Source organism: Echinops telfairi, unplaced genomic scaffold (assembly GCF_000313985.2).
Source record: "Echinops telfairi isolate 266 unplaced genomic scaffold, ASM31398v2 ScPeMD7_23;HRSCAF=83, whole genome shotgun sequence".
Classification (NCBI taxonomy): domain Eukaryota; kingdom Metazoa; phylum Chordata; class Mammalia; order Afrosoricida; family Tenrecidae; genus Echinops; species Echinops telfairi.
In genome coordinates, this window is record NW_022103920.1 from 69,042,504 (window position 1) to 69,046,558 (window position 4,055).

The 4,055-nt window shown below is 36.1% G+C and overlaps 1 protein-coding gene across 1 annotated transcript in view; it reads left to right on the forward strand.

Annotated features, from left to right (window-relative positions):
* The window catches only part of TMEM106B (transmembrane protein 106B), a 28,155-nt gene that overhangs the window by 4,382 nt on the left and 19,718 nt on the right, over positions 1–4,055 (forward strand). The window contains exon 2 of the mRNA XM_045288651.1: positions 179–242. Within this exon, the coding sequence (XP_045144586.1) occupies positions 179–242 (64 nt within the window). The remainder of the gene's footprint in view (positions 1–178; positions 243–4,055) is intronic.

The window sequence follows — 4,055 nt, forward strand, 5'->3', positions numbered from 1 at the left end:
TATGAATAAATACTGTATTCTTTGTAACTAAACACCTGCAGAATACTTCTACAGTACTTTCCTAAAGGAATGAGATGAAAGTCAGATAGTTCAGGTCTTTCCAAATTAGATAATGATGAAGAGTGACTGTATTTTAATTGTGTTAATAAGTTTCTAAATTAATTTCCTTCACATTTAGGCCAAGAAAACCAACTTGTGGCATTGATTCCCTACAGCGATCAGAGGTTAAGGCCAAGAAGAACGTAAGTGACTGTAACAAAATAGCATTGGCTTTGTGTGTCTGTTTCAATTGTGCAATATATATTATTACTCTTAAAAACTATGAAAAGAAGATAATATTAGCTTGGATGCCTAGGACCCCTTGCAAGGTCAGCAGTTTGAACCCAGTAACCACTTGAAGCTTTCTGCTTCCATAAAGCACCTCATTACAGCAGCCTTCTATTACAACCTCAGAAAACCACAGGGGCAGTTCTGCTCTGCTGGTAAGGGTCACTATGAGTCAGATGGTGATACTCTAAACTAGAATTAAACTAAACTTAAAATTTAAAATACTCTCTCTTATTTAAATAAGAACAATAGAAGAGAATTCCAATCAACCACCATAAAAAATCCATAGGGGAAAAAGCAAAAAGTGAGCTTTCCAAAATGCTGATCGTAAAAATACATAGGTAAGTGAAAACTCTAAACTTAATACTATAAAATGTTCACCCAAGTTAAGAAAACTGTAGAAGCCATAGCAAAACCGCATAACTTAGAAACTGGAAAGATCAGAAATGAGTATACTTAACAATAAGATGATAAGATGATAAGAATATAGTCATCATACTCTCACAAATAACTTGAAAAAATTCAGAAATGAAGACAAAACTGGAAGAATAGAAGTGTAAATAGATGTGACAAATACTGTAAAGGAAATCGAGGATAAAAAGAAGGAAAATAAATTCATGAAAAAGGCTTAAGAAAAGGTACAGACTATTGGACATACTCTATGTGGTCATCATTCCTGAGGAAGAAAATTAGAAAAGTAGAACTGAGCAAACACAACATTTCATGCAAGAACACTTTTTCTGAAGGAAAACGTTCTGGTTGACGTGGGGGAAAAAATCCTTTGAGCACCCAGACAAAAGGCTCAGTTACGTTAAGGGGCAGAAACTCAGGCCAATGTCCTGCTTCTTGACAACTGTACTTCAGACAAGGAGGCAGTAAAATGGGCTTCCCAAAGATAACAGAATTCTGCAACAAATTTTAGAAACACAGCCCACCCATGGGAATAATATGAAAAAAGGATCTCATAAATGGTAATTCTCACCTTTTAAGTATCAAAAATCTGTTAAAAAGATATAAACAATCGAGATTTTTTTAAAAATCTGAGGAGAGAAATGCCAACCACCAATTGAAAAGTAGTGTAAGAGCTATGAACAGCTAGTTCATTAGCCCCCCCCCCTTTCCAAAAAATAATAGGGCTCTTCAGTGTATGAAAAGATACTCTTATCGTGCTCCCTAGAGAAGTGCATATCAAAACTACACAGAGGTAGTTTGATCTATCTACACTGAGTTGTTCGTCTATCAGATTGGCGAGCATCCGGGATCTTGACAGCTGATTTTATTGGCAATGCCTGGTGAAACAAGCATGTTCTTGCATTGCCAGTGGAGGGATCTTGCATTGCGATTCATCCCAGTACTTAAGCATTTACCCTTTGGTCCAGAATTCCATTTGGACAATTTAGAGGTAATTGGCAAAAATTGTCAATACCATGAACAGGTATTCATTGTTCCTGCGTGAATTTTACCAGAACATTAGAAACAATCTTAATGAGCAATGCTAGAAGATTGATAAAATAAATTATGCTACATTTACATTATGGTAAAATGGATGGCTAAGAGCTCTGTAGGTTACTATAGTGCGACATTTATAGTGTGATAACTCTGCATGTGAGAGAAAATAGAATGACAAACCAAAAACTAATAGAACTGGGGGAGACATTTGGAAGTAGAAACAGTTATGCAAATGAGAGATTTTTTTTTTAATTTAACATTTTATTAGGGGCTCATACAACTGTTATCCCAATCCATACACACATCAATTGTGTAAAGCGCATTTGTACATTGTTTCTCAAAACATTTTCTCCATTTAAACCCCCGACATTAGGTCCTCGCAAATGAGAGATTTTATACTCATAAATACTTGTGCTACGTGTGTGTATGCATACACATATACACACATAACATGGTATATATGTATGTGGTTTTTCATTTGGTTTTGTTACTGTTTTGTGTGCCTTACAGGAAACTGATTTGAAAAGGTAGAATTGTTTTGAGAAATGATGTACAAATGCGCTTTACACAATTGATGTGTGTATGGATTGGGATAACAGTTGTGTGAGCCCCTAATAAAATGTTAAAAAAGAAAAGAAAAAAAAATAAAATAAAATACTTTTGTATACAAAAAAAAAAGAAAAGGTAGAATTGCCCTATAAAATGTCCTGGACTATAATCTTAATGGGAGTGTGTCTCCCGGTCTTTTCTCCTCTAGCATGGCTGACCTTCCAGTTAGCAGCTGAGCGCTTTAACCTGTGTACTACCGGGTTGCTTGTCATTAGAACTATCTTTAGGGTGTTTTTGTTTGTTCTTGTATCCCTGAAAAGATTGAAAAATTTTCAAGATTAGTTATTATGTAATAAATAATTAAAAGGAAAAAAACTCCTAAAAATTGAAGCAAATGGAAACAAGCAAAATCTAATTATCTGTCAAGTTTGTGGCATAACCACAGATAGATTACTTCAAATGACTCAGTTTGTGGCATAACCACAGATAGATTACTTCAAATGACTTAAAAACATTGTCTTTTGACTGTCAAGATGTAGTGAGATGTGCTGCAAATGTTAATGGCAAATTTTTGAACTACATTCAGTAGTTGTTAGTAATGTCGGTGTTTTGAAATTATTAGTTCTGTGGACTCAAGCATAAGTGATTATGTAAATGCCATTAAGAAAGGTTTTCAATGGGAGAACAAAGACAAATGAATTGGATTTCCACTTTCAGTCAAGATGGAGTAACAAATTGGATTTCCCCTCCCTACTGAAACATTGTAAAAAGCTGAAACGGTAGAAGCAATGTTTTTAGACAGGGGACATCGTGCAGTGTAGGACAGTGATCCCTACAAAAGGAAAAAGAAATGGAAATCTTGGGATGGCACCAGCTTACTGCTTAAGTTCCAGAGCGCAGTGCAAGAAATGGAACCGTGGCAGAACTCAGCCGTGTCTGTGCATTGAGAAGATTGGAAAGAGGCATCTCAGAAGTCAAGGTGACTAGAGTTAGCATAGAGAGTGACAAAGAAAGCTCCAGCGGTCTGAGAAAGGTGCCCTCGAGTCCTTGACTGAACACTGAACAACATGTGTGAGCAAATGCCCGACACACTACAAAGGAAAGGTCAGAGGGGGCAACCCTCAACTCACAGGGCCGCAGCCTTGAGGTTAGTCTGATGGTGTATCCCATAGCACCAGCAGGCTCCCTTGATGCCAACAGAACAGTATCACGGTATCTTCAAAACTGGATTAATTCATGTAAATGCATAATACATTTTTAATTGAGTACTTAAATACCTCAAAATGAAGGAGACTCAAAAAAGACTGATTATAGTAAGGTTGATGAGACATGTGGATATGCTTTTTTTTTTTTTTTTGCTTTTTAAGGGCTTCACAGGTGGTTTTTGATGAGCAATCACACATGGAAACGATGCTTCAATTAGTTCAGAAGGAAGTTTTGCAATTTGTATTGTTAACAAATCCCCAAGCTTGATGGTATTGTGCATCCAGGTTTGGGATTCACTGCAAAAATGTCTACCATAATCCTGAAATCCCAGTGTCCATCAAGTGAATTTCTCTTTCGAAGAGAACATTTTCATACTTAGTAGACTTAACACACAGCCTTACCCAATATTTTTAAATACAACAGTTGGTAAGAATAGCTATCCTTTCCTTGTATACAATATAGGGAAACTATTCAAATTTAAGGTGTTATTTCCCTAGATGTTCCCTGTTATAATTTTTGATGCA